The sequence below is a fragment of the Pezoporus wallicus genome, unplaced genomic scaffold (assembly GCF_028554395.1).
Source record: "Pezoporus wallicus isolate ANWC-B61680 ecotype Strahan unplaced genomic scaffold, APGP_CSIRO_Pwel_v1 contig_3858, whole genome shotgun sequence".
NCBI classification, from domain to species: domain Eukaryota; kingdom Metazoa; phylum Chordata; class Aves; order Psittaciformes; family Psittacidae; genus Pezoporus; species Pezoporus wallicus.
Window position 1 is genome coordinate 2,257,340 of NW_026638754.1, and position 18,678 is coordinate 2,276,017.

Sequence of the window (18,678 nt, forward strand, 5' to 3'; positions counted from 1 at the left end):
ATCCTCCAACAGGTAACTGCTAATGAAAACTGACAGTAAGCACACAAATCAAGAGAAAATATCTAAAAACAAAGGAAAACCCCTTTTAAATAGTTAATTAATGAAATTCACTACAGCAACAGAGCAAAAGCTTAAAATTGCATACAGCTGCTTTTGAATTCAGTCCAGTAAGAACATCACATTTATATTATTTAAATCCTTAAACAGGATCTGCAATGTTAAACAAGGAGACTAAAATAAGAGTGAAACCACTACTTAAAAACAACAAAAACCCAAAGCTGACAGGTTGATCTATAGCATTATGTTTAGATCAACAATGGACTACTAGTTTCTACTGAAAAAAAATACAGTAAGAGTGAAAGATGATCAAAAGGTACAACATGGCTGCTCTTCAAGGAAGAGCTAAGTTGAAATAGAACTTTTCAGTACGATAGAGAGACAGTGAGGGCTAAATGCAGTAGAGGTCTGCACACTGACAAGATAAATGGCAATTGTCCCATGATCTAATGAGAAGAATTCAAGTTGGAGACAAATTCTTCTCACTGAGCACAGATAAGCACTGAAACGTGTTGCCCAGGGAAAAACATATAAACTCTGTTATTGGGAGATTTCCAAAACTAGGTTGGGTAAAGTCATCAGCAACCCGATCCCTGTTTGACGTTAGTCCTGCTTTAAGTAGAAGACTGGACTGAATGATCTCCGAAGGTGCTTTCCAACCTAAATTACTCTATGATTAGCGATTTCTTCAAAGACTGTTATATTTTTATCATGTAGATGCCCTCAGAGGAAGGAAAACCAATCAAATACTTTATGGTGGAACAAGTCCTATGTCTTGATTTGGATCATGAAAACCATTTTTATGACTTGTGATATTTTGAAAAATAAAAATCAGTACTGAATGCTAGGGATTATGCATCTGTGTGACACAAGGGGAAGGTTTAGTCTCAAATTTTCTTTCCTGGATCTGCAGCCAAAAGAATCTGGAGGGTCAGGCTGTAAGATAAACTGCTTCTTTTATTACTCTCTTAGGGAGCTTGTCTCCTACCATGTACAGCAAGAAACTTCATTCACCCGTACACCAACTTTTTCCACACTGTTCAAGCCACCTCTATGCACCTATCTACCAGCTCTGTCCTGGACACTTCCATCTCTTAACCTGACCCTTTGCAGTCACTGACACCATTTATCCTCTAGCAGATGAAGACTGGCAGCAGGGTGTGCAGGAGTGGAGGTATCTGGATGACAGGCTGTGGGAAAAGCAAATCCAGTATAAGAACTGGCCTTGCAGCCACTTGTATTTTATGTTCTACTTCAAGAGGTGAGGGAAATCTATTTTTGTGAGCAAACTTAGAATTATGAAGTCTAATTAGATTCCCCCCACCTCCCAGTTACTGAAACTAGAATTAAGGGGGCAGAGAGGCCTTCAAATAGTATCCATCGCACAGTGGACTTAAAGCTAAAAGCTTAAAAGAAACAAGGAAAAAGAAATAGAACACAAAAATAAGCCCAATGATGAAAATGAAAAAGTAATCACATAATATATGTCATATTGATAGTTTTCTTTTGGTAGTAATCTATGTTGATATTAGTTGTACACATTTGCTGAAACGCGTTTTCATAATCAGATTACATAACCAGTAACAGAATATATAAGCAACAGTATTCTTTCCCCAATGTATCTCAGAGTTTCCTCTTTGTTTACCTGCCAAGTTAAGAGTTCAACAAGTCCAAGTCTTCCATGCAGTAACTGATGATAAACATCAAAATAGGACTGCATGTCCTACACTGCTGTGCAACAATGGAATTGAATTAAAGCTGCCCCAGAACCCTTAAACAAAATTTCCTTCCTTTCAAGAGCGTTTGTTCCTCTGATTAATTTCCTTTTCCACATACACTAAAATTGTGTCAACAGATGTTGATAGGCTCATATTAATATTTTCTGTTGACATATGTATTTTTGAGTGGCAAAAAGTTTCTAAAACTAACCGGCACAGGAGAGGAGGTAGTAAAAGCTTATTTTAGATGTTATGTTAAAGAGAAGGAAGAGCCCTTTATTCTAAATAAAACTAAAAGGGCAATGAATTTTTAAAAGAGGAAAGTGGCTGAAAGAGAACATGTTTATAAATCTTATTCAGTGCCATTGTACAGTGTCTTGAAATGATTTCCTGGAGGTATTTATTTAAGCAAAAGAGAATTATCAGTAAGTATACACTCATATTAAAAGCATTACTTTCAGAGACACCTGCATATGATGTCTTACTGTGACTAATTAAGAATGACTCTTTAAAGAACGCTAGCAATTTGGTTACACAGTAGGGCTTGGGAGCTTTGTTTGTTGGCTTTTCTTTTTTAATGCAGATGTAAATTAACGTTTTCAAAGTATCACAAGATGTCACTTCCATGTAAAGTTTTACAAAACAAACTGAAAATTGAAATGTAAACATCAATGACTGCTGAAGGAATGGTATGTTGCAGCATGATTTCTGTCAAAGAACACGTGATGCTCCATTTCTCCACACAGTCCTAACTAGTCTAAATCCCTTCCTTCAACACTGTGACATTGCATACCTATGCTCTGAATATAAAGATACGTTGTTTTACAAGGCTGTTACTGGTAACCTCCATTTAAGGAGATGTATTAAAAAATTTATAATTTTAAGACATAAATGGTCAACAATGAAAACAACAACAAATTGGATTTTATCTATTTCATGCTAAGTGTTCAAACATTAAAGTGGTTTGCAAAAAAGCTATGCAATTCCCTTTTCTCTCCACTAAAAAGGAGATTTAACAGAAGTACAACATGCCTAACAATTACTTCAAAACTATGTATAGGAGGACAAACATTTAATTAACTCTTTAAAAATCCCATTACACAACCCAGGTAATGATCAAGCCTGAATTTCTTTAGGGCGATACTCATTTTATGGAGACAGATCCCAACAGCAACAGTTTACTATTACCCTAATACTGCTATGTAGTGTAACCTTCTTCTCCTTCTCCCTGTTACCTGACAAAAACCTCCATGAAAGGAAGAGATACACACAGGACAGGTAGACATGCTTCTAATTCTTCATTATTAATTTTCTCTCTCAGAATAATGAAAAGCCACTATTTCAAGATTTTGTATTTAAAAATGAAAAGGCCATATTACAAAGCTAAGATCAGTTACTAACACAACAGTACAACACGGAAAACCAGTACAGTCAATATAAAAGATTCTTCACTTCTCACAGATGTGAAAGGTGAAACTCAGGCCTTGCATTATGTTTCTAGATAAGGAAGGAAGAAAAGCTCAAGTGGTGAAAGTACACGTGTTTTTAATTGAGAAGAGCCATTCAGATGTTCTGTATAAAGACATTGGACCTATTTTATCACAGCTTTGTTGTCTGATGCTTAAACATTTGAAAATTATAGGCCAGATTCTTGTAAGGAAATAACACTGTTAAATGCTCTGATTATGAAACCACCCAGACATTTACTTCTGAATATAATACAGATTTTCATATTAATAAGTCTCAAAAAATAGAAGAGACTTGAGCTTTCTGGTTTCTTTAAATAACCATTTGGCATCTAAAATTTTTGCCTGTTCAAATTTACAGTTCAAATTCATGCAAATCAATTCATAATTCTTTGCATGGAAATGTGTCAGTCATTCGTCTGAAGAACTGAAGGAAATCTGACTTAATCTCTAACAAAGAAAGAATACTTTAACCTCCATGCTTAGCAGCTAAAAAGTTTCTGCAGCTCAGTAACAGACAAAACATACCAAAGGCACTCAGATTTTCATATTTTCAAGCTATCAAAAGCTCAGTTAAACTATCATTCCATATTAGTGCATGGCAATTACATGATTACCAAACTTTAGTTATTTAAATGAAAACATATGCAGATTATTAGTTTACAATGCACTCATCCAGCACAGTCAACATACTTTCACAAAGTCCTGTTTAACTAATTTGATACTCTTCTGTGATAAGGCTGATGAAGAGAAGGTGGTGGATGTAGTTTTCTGCATTTTAGTAAGGCTCTTGTTACTGTATCTCACAGGATCCTTCTGGACAAGGTCTGCCAACTGTGGGATTAGCAGGCTCACAGTGCGCTGGATGAAGTACTGGCTGAAGGGCAAAGCTCAAAGGGGTGCAGCAAACGGGGCTACATCTGGCTGGTAACCAGTCACCAGTGGGGTTTTCTCAGGGTTCAGTTCAGTTCTGTTCAATATATTCATCGATGATGCAGGAGCTGAATGTGCCAGCGGCAAGTTTGCTCATGATACCAAACTGCAAGGTGCTGTTGACTCTCTTGAGGGCCAAGAGGCCTTGCAGAGGGATCTAGATGGACTGGATCATTGGACAATGATTAATTGGATGAAATTTAACAAGTTGAAATGCCGGATTCTGCACCTGGCATGGAGTAATGATGGGCACGAGTATAGACTGGAGTGGCTGGGAAGCAGGAGTGGCTGGGGAGCAGCCCTACAGAAAGGGATCTGGGGGGGCTGGTTGGCACCAGGTTCAATAGCAGTCAGCAGCAGTGTGCCCTGACAGCCAAGAGGTCAAACAGCTTCCTGGAGTGCATCAAAACAGCAGCATGACCAGCTGGTCAGAAGAGGTGATTATCCTGCTGTATTCATTGTTGGCGCAGCCTCACCTTGAGCACTGTGTGCAGTTCTGGGCCTTGCAGTTTAAGGATGCAAAGGTCCTTGAATGCATCCAGAGGAGCGCAGCGAAGCTGGTGAAAGGGCTGGAAGGAATGTCTTATGAGGAGCGGCTGAGGACTTTGGGCCTGTTTAGTCTAGAGAAAAGGAACCTGAGGGGCAACTTCATTGCTCTCTACAGCTTCCTGAGGAGGGGAAGTGGAGAAGAAAGGCCTGAGCTCTTCTCCCAGGTGTTCTGGGACTGAAGAAGCTGAATAAATAGATTTAACTAAAGTTTATTTCTAGAATGGAACTTTTTAAAGTAAACAAAGTAAACTCTTCTAGATTTTATATTTTTTACTTTCTGCCTTTTATTAAAACTTTAAAGCAATTTTCCAGCTAGTACTCTCTTTACAGATATTGTTACTTAAAAGTTACAGACATCAAAATTGTCATACACCAGGTTATACTTCCACAATATCTAGCTGTATTTTACTCTGCTATTTCAGAGAGAACTCATTATAATCACTGTTGCTTTATTTTCTCAAATTTTCTATTTACCCATACAAATGGAACACTGGTTTTTATAAGAAAACCAGTGCTAAGTATTTTTAGTACACTGCCAGAGCTTCTAAGACAGATGCTTCTCTCTGGCAGAACTGCAGGTGGAAAGACCTAACCACCAGTCAGAATAGCATCAAAATGGAGTGGGAGGAAGAGAAGTGTGGGAACACATACACCCAAGCATAACCAAAATAACTGCTGCTATATGAATCTTTTAACAAGTGTTGCACTTGCACACGACCCCAATCAAATCTCTTATTCATAATTATTTTTACATATTACTATCATAATTTATTTTGAAGAACCAAGAACAAACCTTATACATTTTATTCCTTCAGCAACACTAACATGAAAAGACACACAAATAAAAGAATTGTTAATGCTATCAGTTGTACTTTAGTGTTACCGTCAACAAAATTAACTGTACCATTAACTGGCATAGAGGAAATACCCAGTGTATGTTCCCTTAACTAAAAGTGGAAAATTTTGGTTATCATAATAATACAGATAGGATGACCCAGTTATATTTCTCACTGTGAGCAATGTGAGTAATGATGGCAACCACATCAAATATTGTAAAGAAGTTACTCTAACAATGAAGTCACAGCTGTATTATTCATAAAGATCACAGAAATGGAGAAACAGTTACAGGAACAAGATGTTGGAATTTATTATTATTACTTTTGCAAATAGTATGTGTATATTTACTCACTAGTTTATATTGTATTATACAAAAAAGTCAAATGAAGATATGAGGAATCAAGGGGGAAAGGAAAAGTAATTATCCAAATAATAAACCAGCAGAATACTTTCAGCTAAAGTGATATTTACATGCCTGGCAACAATAAAGAGGTTCAGATCTTATGTGAAAAACAAACAAAAAAATACTATTATTAATTTAACAGTCACTGCTGGAATGGGCAGAATGAAAAGGATGTTTGCAATGCAAGGTCACAATTTTCATATGAGAAAACTAGTCTCAGTTCCATACTTGTAATCTCCAATTTTAGGACAGCCTGGAATAAGGGTATTTACCTGAGTAGTGAAGCTTTAGCTTAGTAAAACCACACATATACAGGACTTTTTTAATACGGTTTACCGAAAGTTGTGCTTTGCTCAATGCTTAATATCTCCCTTTGGCAAACAGCAAATAACTACCACAAGAAGTGACATAATATGACTGAAAACTTATTCTGTCAGTAGCTCCTAGAAGAGGCCTTTATGTGTGTCAGAATAGCAGCATCCCTCAGCTCAAAGCAGCTACCCAGTCCAGGGAATGCGGCTGCTACATCCCCAACATATATTGGAAAAGGTGAGACTTGGTTCCATTCAAATTGAAGTGCAAGAAATGAAGATGCTTCTTAAAGGAAAATCCAAATACAATTCACTTGATACCTTTCAACATGCAGAGAAAAGTATTTTTTGTTAGTTATCCATGCTTACAGAACTACTACTTCAAAAAAAAACACTAGGCATCTGAAAAGTTCTTTTAAATAACATACTATATATAAAGTCAACCCACCAATACTATAAACAGTATTTCCAAATTTTTACAACATGGACTTTGGCAGTATCAAGGATAAGGTATAAGACTATCCTTTAATTTCACATTTCCTGAAATAGTGTTAGGCTTTGCTGTCTTAAAACAGGCTAGGTAATTTTGTTCTCATGCAACATGAACTATTTTCTTACCCTGTAACCAGTCATGCAATTCTCAGAAACTGAGGTCCATGCAGATATTTACTGGAATACAGTTAGTTTCTTACATTGTTCGGCAATAAAGTGCATCAAAACATGTCAAGTAATTTTATAAAAATAAATTTAGCACATATAATGTAAACTAAAAATAAAAAAAAAAAAACACAACACCAAACCCAAAATCAAAACCCAAAAATCCCACCACAAAAAACATTCACCCCACAAAACACAAATGCCAAGCACCCCAAACAAACAAAAAACAACCCAAAACCAAACCCCAAAAAAACAACCCCAAACCCCAATATATAAACCATGATCAAGATAGGGAAAAATAAATAATCAAAATTTGAACATTCTTTAAGGCTGGGTCTAGCACTACTTTTTCAGTTAGGTAAACAAAGAACATGTTGCATTAATTTAAAACTTTAAATAAACCACAGATAAAGAAATCATTCCAAACTAAGCTCTAAGTCATTTCATCTACCAATCTGTCTGAGGTTTATTCATATTTCATTGCTTCCTTGCAATCAATTTTAAATAGGTTGCAATAGTGAAATAATACTTTGGACAGCCATGTTCAGAAAATTACAATAAACTAATATTATGAAAGTAAAAACTTTAATCATAACCAGAATCATTGCACAGGTAAAGACATACTGTATTTAAAGGCAGAAAAAAATGTATACTCAACCATAATTAAAGTCAATAAATCCAAAGTAGTGAACAGATTAGCGAGGACACAAACTGCAGATCTTTATGTCCCTGAAGTTTTGTCAAAATTAAATTTTTGCAAAGAAACTGCAACATGCAAAAACGATAACACAAGGCATTTTCTGACTTCTATATCATGGCTTGCTTCTGCCACCAATGCCCATCATACTGTCTACAATAATAACCTTCTGCTACATACAGTTTAACATTTTCTGCTCCTCCTTCTACCTAAATCACCATTTTTCAAAGACACCTGCTAGAAAACAGGCTGTCTTACTGGCTGCCACCTGTCTTACCTCTAAAGCCACCTTCTGTGTGCTTTTAGCTCCATTCTTTGCTACGAGAGCACCATGGGATTCAGATACATAAGGGAAGTTTAGATTTGCATTTTAAATTCACAATTTAGTACAATTACTGCAGGGAAGGGTCTTCACAATTTGTAGGTGATGTAGCTAACTTTGACAGATTACACTTCATATACATGTAATTTTTCTACCTATGATTGAATTTGAAAACAATTAAACTATATGGATTCATTCCCTTTTTCCGTATAGCTCCCAGGTTTTTTCCCCTCTAGCCTCGAAGTTCATTCTAGAAGTACCGAGTCTTATAGTACAGTTCTTGTTGACTTTGTGCAGTAGTTCTTTATCCATAAACAATTGACAATTATGGCATATGTAATGATTATATTTTAAGGTGTAAGTTACAGAGTACAGGCAAAACCAAGTATCACCCCATCGCAAGATGCAGAAAACAATAAATCACATTTAAAAGAAAATTAAACTCTAGCTGATAAATCAAGTTTTCTTTAAAATCTCAAACTGCAGTAGGCAAAAGTCTGCCTTGGCCAAGGAAGGGAAGCTCTTTTGCTAGACAGAAGTCACTGGGAAGCAGTGACAAGTAGAGCTTATGAGTATCTACAGCCAGTCATGAAAAGCTCCTTACTCTGCATAGCATTTCCACTTCAATCTCTGTTACCCACAAAAAACCTTATGTTGTTATGTAGAATATTGTTATGATAAACTGTAATGCACTCAGCTTTTTTTTTTAATATTGTTTGATCTTCACCTACACTTAAAGAACTGTAGAACTGGTACAGAAATATGTAAATATGACAGTTTATCTATGTTTTCAATGACATTAAAATAAAATTGTATTGTTCAGTACTTAATAATTGTCAACCAGATTGAAAGACAAGTTTACTAGTAATAGCCTTCCAGAGTGCTCAGCTCAGGACTTGAAATCAAACTATTTTGAGGAGGAAATGCATTCTGCCCTTTGGGGAGAAAGAGACTCCAGAAGAACATTTCACAATGATCCATCTGGCAATTTCACAAGCAGGGTCCACCTGTCTTAAATTCCTGAATTATCATAATGGTAGAAAGCATCGGGAATTTTAGGCAGTAAACATGGAGATATAAAGGGGGTTTTTATTTGGTTGGGTTTTTGTTGTTTTTTTTTTTATAATACAGATCAAATCAAACTGTATTTCCTACTATATTTTAAAAAGCAATCCCAGAACAGGGCACGTATAGGAATATGGTGACTATGTCAACATTAACAGGTAGTGCAGCACAGCAGAAACAAGTTTGTAGAGCAACACAATCGGCACTTGGGGATGTGCCTGTGGTCCTGCTATTTGGAAGGAAGTGTTACTTAGGGCTAGCTCTGCTCTCACAGTTCAATTTACACAGTCTCCGAGTGACCTGTGAAGCAAATCAAACCAAAGGTAGGTGGGGACAACAGCGAGAGTTTCTTCAAAAGTGCGCTCTTGGTTACAATGCTAATGTAGTTCACTCAAGTAGTTCATTTACACACACACATATTACATAGATATGTAAAAGAGGGCCTTTGTCCTAATGAATCCTAACATTTTACAAGCTACCACTATCACCAGAATTTTCTAACGCAACATTCACATAAAGAAAGATTTTTGTTGCTGTTCTGAAATGCAATACTTTGTGAAACAATATTCAATTTGATTAAGTATATTTCTTGGAAAATGGAGCAGAATTTTGAAGTAATGTTGGATTATACCATTCTAGCCTTAGAAATTAAGTGCCTTTTCATTTCAGCTTATTATTTAAGAAATCTCTGAAAGAGATAATTTCAAGATAAATGATCCTCCTAAAAAGTATTAAAGCTATTTTTAAAGACTTGCTTTAAATTACTGAATTTCTCATGGAATTGAATACCAATATCCTAGTAGTGCTAAAATAATTAACAGGAGAGTTGGAACCTGAAAACTGGCATTCAACATAGAATGCATTATCTATTTTAAAGAAACATTGTGTAATCTACACAGTAATCACTATACTTTCTAGCACTTGTTAATCCTTATTTTAAATCTTTTTAGACTGGAAGCTTTTTAAGGTAAAGCTAATAGAATGGATTATTAAACTTAAATGTGGCTATGAGGTATTACTACCTGATGCATTAAATTTCTATCTTCTGACCTATTTCATTACATTAACCACACCTTCATTACAAAATTCAACCATTGCTCTTCAAGCACTCACATGCCTTGCTAGTGGAAGGCAGGAATTATCTTATATGGATTTTCTACTCAGACATAATATAGAAAGTATGATTCATTTCCAGCTCTACTGGTCAGCCTGCAGGACTGCCCAAATGCTTAGATTCAGGGAGATAGACTGTACTTACAATTTGGGCAGAACTAGCTAAATTAACAAAGTCTGATTTTCCCTAACTCTGTATTCTCTATATAAGACATCACGACTTTCTGCCCTTCCTTCAACCAAGGCCCTGTGACTTTCCCAGCTGCCTGGTTTTATGACATCATCTATTTCTGAAATGCTTAGCATTTTGTCAGATTTTGCAGAAACTAACAGATTCAACAGACATTGTTACAAACACATGCACAGAAAATAAGCTTTCCTGCCTTAGGAAGTTATGGTAAAAGTTAAATCAGTAGTGCTTTACAACAGTGAAGAAATATGTACAACCAAATTCACCTTGCCATTCTCATCCTGTCCTCTTGACGTGGCCATCATGTACACAGAATCTGTTAATCTGTATTTCACGTAAGCTCAGAGAAAAGCCGCTGTTCCACAGCAATGACACTGTAGTGATTTTTAATTAATTACAATTGTTGGTATTGGCTATTCTTTTAGCCATTTATTTCATTGGTAATTTTTCCCAACAGTCCCAGGAAGTTGTTATAACTCTGTGTGCTGGTTCCATCTGTCTCAATTATCCAAGTAAACTTGTCTGCCTGTAGTAGGGGATAATATATTTCTAATATGAAGGTAATGTGGCCATATAATCAACATACAAGCCTGGCCTCTCACAGCTGTGATCTCATAGTTGTTCTATGAGGTGGGCAACAGGCACAAACTGAAACACAAGAAGTTCCATCTGAATATGAGGAAGAACTTTTCTGTGAAGGTGACAGCACTGGAACAGGCTCCCCAGAGAGACTGTGGAGTCTTCTCCTTCTCTGGTGGGATTCAAAAGCTGTCACCATCCTGTGTGACCTGCTCTATGTGAACCTGCTTTAGCAAGGGGCTGGACTAGACGATCTCCACAGGTCCCTTCCACCCCAGCCATTCTGTGATTTTGTGACAAGAGTTTGCAGTTTTTTTTTCACATTAATTAATGCACATCGTAGAAGCAAGTATAATATAAATTTTCATTTTACCATTCACCACTTGATGAAATTTACATAGGCAAACAAAACTAATAAAAACAAAAATCCCAACTAAATTGGGCTGTAAAATTTTAAATGAAATATAACTTCCTAATGATTTAACTTTATGAGAATCACTACTAAAAGCAGCATTTACTATTTGTAATTCCTTGCTTAGCAGCTAACACTAGCACTTCAATCCGTCACATGAGGGTCAATGCACTTTAAAAAAATCCTCTAGAAAGCAAACAGAAACAGCCACCACTTTAGAGCTGGAGAAAAAAAAAAACATAAAACAACAACAACAAACAAACCCAAAACAAAACCAAAACAAAACAACAAATGAATGCTGTATTTGTGAACACAGTTGTGGAAGGCAAGACCTGTGCTTTGATTATGTTACCTCCACATTAGGAATATATTATCCCCTTATTACAGGCAGACAAGTTTACTTAGATAATTGAGACAGAAGGAGGCAGCAGCCATAGTTAAGTCTCCTTTTTTAACTATATCCATTCCCAATAGCAATTAAACAATGTTATTTCTCACTAATAAAATTACTCCAATGATTTAAATGTTTATCTGAATTTTAATTGCAGTGCAACTTGCATGATAGAGCTACTAAAATAAAGATATTACAATTAGAAAGAGCCATCTTAAATCATTTGTTGTAGTAATACAAAAAACACAGTGCTAATGAGAAGGATTTACACAAAGATCACCTCCTTGAGGTGAATCCTGCTGCTCTTTTCCAAGCATATTAACTGTTCACTTGGAGAAGAAATCTGGAAATTTGACCCTTAGCATGATGAAGGTCTGCTCTTCAAAGGCTGTTGGTCCTCACATGGCTACATCTGTCCAGCACCTTAAACTGCTCTGGTTGGTAACATTTTTAAATCTGAATTTCTCCAACTTTCAAATTTCAGACTGCCACTATTCCTCAAAAAAAAAAAAAAAAAAAGAAAGTGTTCAGATAGATTAACTCAGCAAAATATTGTGAGTTTTGTATTGTACAAATCAGAGTATACTATAATAAATTTAAACACACTAAGTGCAAAAAAATCCTGAGCTTTTCTGTTTACATCAAAACACTACACTACTTTTATAGCAATAGTAGGAGTTGTTGACCCAGTTAGATAAAGTTTCAACTGCTGAAGCAGGAAGCAACAGTCCTGTTTTAGAAGCAGGAATGCTATGCGTCCTTGTGTATCTGCAGTTGTGGATATTATAAAGGAACAACTAGGTACTGTGAAAACACAAAAGTATACAGATGTAATCTCATATTTCCTATGAATGCAGTTTCAATTTCAAGATTGGATTTTGTTTCAAAAGCAGACTTGAAGGTATCAAAACTTTATATAGAATACAATGGAAATTCTACCACAGCTTACGCACAACATGCAATAAAAAGAGTTAACTGTTATTTGTGACACCTTGGGTTTGGTTCTTTCTAATGTATCATATGACACAAATTCAAGTGCCTTAATAAAAATCTACCGTATGAACACTATTCCCTTTACTAACAAAACTTACCTTCCCTAACCCCCGCCCCTGGGATAACTAGTTAATTTAACAATATTTATACCCACAACCCCAAACTACTGGCCTTTCTCACTTTTTAATTTTTATTTTTTTATTTACAAAGAATAGACAAAATGGACACTCTGCACTGGAACAAGACCCGGTGGAGATAGGTAAAATTGCCTAGCTCAATCTTTTCAAAGCAGAGTAACAAACTCGGAAGCCTTTCTTTATTCTCATTGGACTGCACTTTTTTGAAACTAAGCTTTAAATAAGCAGAAAAAGTTATGCAACATCTTAAAAGTGCTACATGAGGAGTTGGTAGCCATCTAGAAATCAACCTGAGAGGGGAAATTGACCCGAAAGTCATAAATACGATTTCATTTTATGAAACAATGATTACATTGTAAATGAACAGCCAGAAGACAAGCATCTGAAGACAATACAATTCTGAAATCCAAGGACATTGTCTACCTGTCAGAAAAGCAATGTTAACGGCAGTACTAACTGATACAGGGTATTACTTTGTAGTTTAGTTTCTTTCACTGACACCTCAAACTGCACATAATTTCACAGCTACTTCACCAAAAAAAAAAAAGAAAAAACAACCCACAAGTTGCAAAAATGTAAGACATTTGGAAAGTTAGTATTTTAGATTTCTATGACCTATTAGAGTTTGCTTCATATATAGGACTGTGGCTCAATCCATAAAAACAAAGACATCATAAGTTTTTTCTGCTTAATCCATCAGAACCCACAACAGGTAAATTGCGCTTTTACAATATATGAGGAAACATTAAACTGTAATCCTGAAAAAAAAAAATTTGAAATTAACTGAAGAGAATTAATTTAAAATATGATTTTAAAAGTAATTTAAGTGAGAACTCCGTAATACATGTATATATTCTATGAATATAGCACAGGAGAAAAAAGTTCCAACTCCATGTATTACAAAAAATACTGTTCCTGCTCCCTAGTTCTTACCCCTTAACTCTGGCAGAAATCTTTTCCATTCCACCAGGGAATACTGTGAATAAGGTATGGATTGTGATCATATGACATGTATACCAAGATTAAAAATAACGTGGCACTGAGAAGCAAGCTCTGGTAAGAGCCGGCCTGAAAAGAAATCCTGCCTATGGATGTTGAAGGTAGGTGTAGGTTTTTTTTACATAGCTGGCTTTATAGACAGAGAAAAAAAACAATCAGATCTGTTTCAGGTCTTCAGTAAAGCACATAATGTGGCTTTACACAAAATTAGTAAAGTGGAAAATGAGAGATCAGCACAAGAATTCATACAATGGGAAAAGGACAGACTAACAGATGCATCAAACAGGTCTTGTTAAAACAAGAGACTTCATGCTAGGTACAGATTAAAAGGAGTACTATGTGAGTCAGTTTTTAATTATATTCAGTATTATCAGTTCTTTTGTGATCAGTCAAGACTGATTCACTTTAATGCCAGAACTTTCCAGGAGAGGTACTTCCAATAGATACATAAGGACTATTGCATAATTTTTACTAATGCTCAGTGAAACCCTAAAAAATGTGTACAGGTAGAGGCACACATATTTAGGAATGACGTAGTTAAACGTAAGTGATTATAGAGAAAAATCTAAGAGGACAACCTCAAGAATGAACAGTTATTTTGTAAAAGATTAAAAGATCCAGTTCTTACAAAAAGACCAACATACAGACTGCTTAATAAATATATACTCCACAGTGACTGAAAACTGACAGCAAGATCACTTAAGGGGAAAGACAACACATATATTATCTAGTACAGGGCTGGTAATCATTATACTTTGACCTATTGGAGAAATTAGCTTTCAAACGGTTTTGCAGTACTAGTAGGATTAAAAAACAAAACAAAAACAAAAAACAAACAACCAAAACAGAAAAAAAAAACAAAATAACAACAAACAACCAAACCAACAAAACCCGTAACAAACAAAATCCACCATACTCCCCAAATGCCAACACTCACACAAACGTTCCTAGTTTTGAAACAGAGCTTGAACAGTGAAATAACGTCTTTTCCCTTATATGAAACCCTTTTCTTCTTGCTTTAAGGATACACAAAGTATCTATGCCAATTTGTTGAAACAAATCAAAGTACTACATTTGACACAATTCCAATGGAATTCTCTCATTGTTCACTTTTATAAAAGACCTATATTTGGCTATTAGTAGGTTATTTTGTGAGCTGCTTGGAGACTCCACCTGCTGATACTGCTGACTTGCAGCTTCCCGCATAAGCGGCCAGAAGATCCAAAAGTATCATATTCCAAGATACCAGAATATAGCAGGTATAACTTCCATGTTTTCTAGTGCTAGTACAGTTAATCAGGCAAGCTGCCTGGAAGACTTGAATTCCACATGGATTTTGTTTAAAGGATTTTACTACAAAACAGGAACCAGAATTTGAGATGCAGGAGAATAAAACAAAAAACCAAGCAAAACTAATTTTCAGCACTTACATACATTACATTAAACTGAGCTATTTTTTTAATTGTTCTACATTAGTCAGTAAAAAACCACTGTGTACATAATACTACTCATTTCAACAGGTGCATGGGAATCTGATGTAGGCTTTTCTTCTCCTGAGACTGCACTACCCTGAATGTCCAACATTTACTGTCATTAAATGTGCACTGCATTTTTTTTCCAGTCAATTTCAATACATCTATTATTTGGTATGCAGTGTAGTAGCTTGTTCATGAATATGTATTAGAGAAAATTGTCTGAGTATTCTATTTGCATTCCTCCAAAGTTAGAAGAGTCAAAAAAAGATTCTGAATGTGGCGTGCATGTTGTTTCCCCTTTTACAAAACCTTAACTGGCAGTCAGGATAAAAAACAAGTCCTGGTCCAGGCAAATGAGATGTGAAATTGTAAAACAGCTAGATGAAAAGGCAGTACATTTCAACATATGCGTATACCTGAAGGCCAAACAACAAGTAACTTCAAAGTGCAGTAATCCCCCAGAAACATACCGCTTCCAGTGTCTTATTGTCATTACAAAATGAAAATTGCATTTTATAAGAGATTCATACCTATAAAGGCTTTACTTATTAATGCAGGTACATCAATGACAGATCCATTTGCATCAAGTGATCTGAAGCAACCACAATCACAAAATTGAATAAAAATGCATTTACAATAGTGACTGTAACATTACAGATGGAAAATGTTCCCACACTACTTGATAATCATTACATATACTACTAAATACTAGTATTAAATGTATTTTATTACATTGAGGTTTTGCTTTAGGTGACCTTAAAGGGCATAGTTTCCCCTCTACCTAACTATGAAGCTGAAAGTATTCTCAAAACACATAAGGCTGTTTTCCCCCCTAAACCTGCAGTCTCCTTAGCAGCTCTGTTAAATTTTATTCAGTTCCAGCTCAATTTTAAAGTCATTACCGTCATAAAAAGTATCATTTTTTTGATTAAAATAGTGTGTAAATTTCCATTCAACTTTTCAATTTGCCTTTCAGGCTGTAACCTTCTGAAGCAGAAAACCAACGTTCACATGTGCCTAGCATAGCAAAAATCTAATCAAGTACTGTGAGTACTGTTAAGAGTATATATCCTGTATTTCACCTTTCATTAAAAAAAACAACAAAAAAAGTCAAAACAAAAAAAAAACCCTATGAAAACTTTTCCCTAAGTGGCTATGACCATCCAATTCTGTCATTCCTTCCATTTCATAGAATATTAAGCATTGAAAGACTAGATGCACAAATATATAGACTTTTAGAACAAATAACAGAGAACAAAGAACTGAATTTTCCCTTGAAGTTCTTCCTTCCTTCCTTTCACAGATAACAGACTCCACAATATTAAGTAATATATAGGGGCAGTAACTTTGCAGGTTTTGCACTTATTTCTCTGAAATTTTATTGATATTTTGTACAGAAATTACATAGAATTGCTGAATAGCAACAAGTAAATAAGAACATATTTTGTGATTACTGAAATTTAGTCAACCTAGAACATTAAAAATCACAATTTCCTCTTCCAGTAATAATACTCTATGCACAGCACAAATAAAGTGGCAAAAGGGAATAATAAATAAATAGATAGATAAAAAAAAATCCAACAGCCCAGTAAACTTACCCGCAAGGCTTCAATTACAAGGTCTCGTGCTTCTAGTTCTCCTTCCATTATACTCAAAAGCATTCGCAATTCCGGCTTGCTCAAGTTATCCACATCAAACTCTTTTTTCTGTAAAAAACAAAACACTGGTAAACACACTAACTAATTTACTTCAACAGTTACTGTAGATCTGAAACACAGACATATCAGCATCCTAATTATGGGTTCCTTGAACATCTGTAACTTTCAAAAGTTGAGGTGGCTTTAATTATAGTATATAAAGTCAAAATTAGTGTCAGTCTATTATTTTAATTTGAAGTGAATAAATTAACACACACACACATACCAAAATGTTTTAAATCCCATGCTGTTGCAAGAAATTCCTGCAAAGTCTTGTGAAATGGTAAAGAAACTTTGTCATTAACAGTTCCCTTATGCAGCCTCACAGAGGCCAAAACAATTCAGTATACCTGAAATAACACATCAGGGATGAAGGCAAGATGAAGGGAAGAGGCAAACCACAGCACACGTAATCCAGTATAACCTGTGCCTCACTGGCAAAAAAACTAACTTATCACACCATACTGGGCTGAATGTGATTTTTTTGAAGAACAGCTTGTGAAAAGACATGAAATCTTGTATGTATACTTTATTTGTAGTCTCATTTGTTTGGCTGAACGGTTCAGTTCAGGTTTAAGTGGTGCTGACAAACAACAGCTCACAACAATATCTTCTCACTCCACAACAAAGATCAGTGTAAGTTTGACTTCCAGACAGTGAATGAGTTTATGCTGATGAATAAAATCACTGAGCACACGCATGAGCACTATATGCTGGGAATATCAGTACAGCTTCTGTAAAACCAAATCTATTTCATAAGCAGTTACAGTTCTGTAACAATGTCAACAGACACATGGGTAAAGGGGATCCACTGGACACTAATATATTTGGATTTTCAAGAAATTTTGGACAAGACTCTATATCAAATTTTATTACAGAAACTCCTATCCAATCGTATTGCATGAAAAGACACTTCATGGACAGGAAGCAAACACTATGGGTAACAACCACTTTTTGAGATGGAGACGTGTAAGCAGCGGGGCACCTCTGGGACCAGCCTTATTCAACTTCTTCATCAATAACCTGGAAAAAGGATAGAGAAGTGGCAGGGACATCTAATTCATGTGAGACTTTGCACAAAATTCCTCACTTAAAAGGTCAACATCCTCATTTTGCCACTACATAAAACCCTGGTAAACCCACATCACAAGAACTGCATAAAATCTAAGATGTAGAACAACCTTGATCAACAGGAGGAGCAATGATTTCTATTAAGCGTAACTGTTTTGGGAACAAGGCCATGTACTCTAACCAGTATTTCTAGACTGAACAATAGTTATCCTCTACTTTTGCTGCCTGGATCAGCTACTCCTCTAATCCAGAAGGCACATTTTACCCTCCACACCAATGGGTCAAGAAAAACAACTGGTTTCTCTGAAGGCTTTTTCCCCAATGTACACTGCAGCCTCTCGCAGTGCTCTTCACAATTCTATACAGTGCTCACCAATCTATAGACATGTATAAAGTGAAAAGTTACTAAACAGATGTTGTTCCTCATGTAATCTAGTGTCAATAGACTGGATGTTACCCCATAGGCTGCAGCAGATTTCACTCTCAGTAGGTACAACTACTAAATTTAATTCAGTCAGATAACAGGACCCACCTTTCCACTCTCCTTCTTGAACCATTTAATATCTAAATAGCTTAAGGACAGCAATTGATTTATTTATATAGCTT

At 35.6% G+C, this 18,678-nt stretch overlaps 1 protein-coding gene across 7 annotated transcripts in view; it reads right to left on the minus strand.

Annotated features, from left to right (window-relative positions):
- Positions 1-18,678, minus strand: part of CTTNBP2 (cortactin binding protein 2) — an 84,185-nt gene that overhangs the window by 56,196 nt on the left and 9,311 nt on the right. For all 7 annotated transcript variants that reach the window (XR_008972504.1, XM_057412143.1, XM_057412144.1 and 4 more), the window contains exon 2: positions 16,903-17,010. Coding sequence is in view for 6 of the 7 variants with exons in the window: in XM_057412143.1 (XP_057268126.1) it covers positions 16,903-17,010 (108 nt within the window). In the remaining variant the exon portion in view is untranslated. The remainder of the gene's footprint in view (positions 1-16,902; positions 17,011-18,678) is intronic.